At 65.8% G+C, this 837-nt stretch overlaps 1 protein-coding gene across 1 annotated transcript in view; it reads right to left on the reverse strand.

Annotated features, from left to right (window-relative positions):
• Positions 1 to 553, reverse strand: part of UBE2L3 (ubiquitin conjugating enzyme E2L 3) — a 35,921-nt gene extending 35,368 nt beyond the window's left edge. Inside the window, exon 1 of the mRNA XM_015409291.1 lies at positions 463 to 553. Coding sequence (XP_015264777.1) covers positions 463 to 489 — 27 coding nt within the window. The 5' untranslated portion in view covers positions 490 to 553. The remainder of the gene's footprint in view (positions 1 to 462) is intronic.
• Between the last annotated feature and the right edge of the window lie 284 nt (positions 554 to 837).

Consider the following 837-nt stretch of genomic DNA (forward strand, 5'->3'; position numbering starts at 1 on the left):
CCGCTCTTCTTCACGCACACACAACTCTGGGGGCGGACAGGCAAGAGACTCAGGCGGCGGCCGCCCCCGCTACACCTTTGCTTAGTCACCGCGGGAACCCCTTTTGGCAAAAGGCGACTGGACGGCTTGACTCCTTCCCTCCCTCCCTCCCTCGCTTCTTCTAGGACCGGTGCCGGGCCTTTATAGGGCTCCAAACCTCAGCCCGGCGACCCCGTTCGAAGGCCGGTAGGGAGGAAGACCACTCTCCGCCGTCGCGGCCTATGCGCTGCCTCCTTCCCTCAGGCGCCGGCGGGGCGGCCCCAAAGCGCCGAGCGGAAACGGCTCGGCCGCCCCGCGCCAGCGACTAGGAACCAGCTGCCGACTAAGAACGGGAGCCCCCCGAGACGAAGGGGAGAGAAAGCCCTCCTGGGCCGCTCCCCTCGCGTTCCCCCGGCCCTGCCCGGCTGCAAGCCTGGATGTTACCTTCATCAGCCTCCTGCTGGCCGCCATCTTGGATCTGCTGCCGCTGCCCCACAATGCATGGCGGCGGCGGCTGCGGGCGAGGCGGCTACATAGTCCCTGCGCGCTTCCTGGAGCTGACACACACACACGCGTGCGGGGGGGGGGGGCGGCCCTCGCCGGAGGGGAGGAAGGGCTGTAATGGGGAGGGGCAGGCCCTGATATGGGGGTGGGAGGGAGGAGGTGCTGTTGGCTTCGGAGGCCTCCGTCTTGGGTGGGACAGCCGGGGGTTAAGTTGCTTGTGGGAAACGGGGGAGCGAGGAGGTTCTCGGTCTAGCAAGAGATCACTTTAAAATAGTAACACCATCTACGTGCGTGTGATGACAGGATAAGAAAACA

This window comes from Gekko japonicus, unplaced genomic scaffold, assembly GCF_001447785.1.
Source record: "Gekko japonicus isolate JY-2015 unplaced genomic scaffold, Gekko_japonicus_V1.1 scaffold508, whole genome shotgun sequence".
In the NCBI taxonomy this organism is placed as follows: domain Eukaryota; kingdom Metazoa; phylum Chordata; class Lepidosauria; order Squamata; family Gekkonidae; genus Gekko; species Gekko japonicus.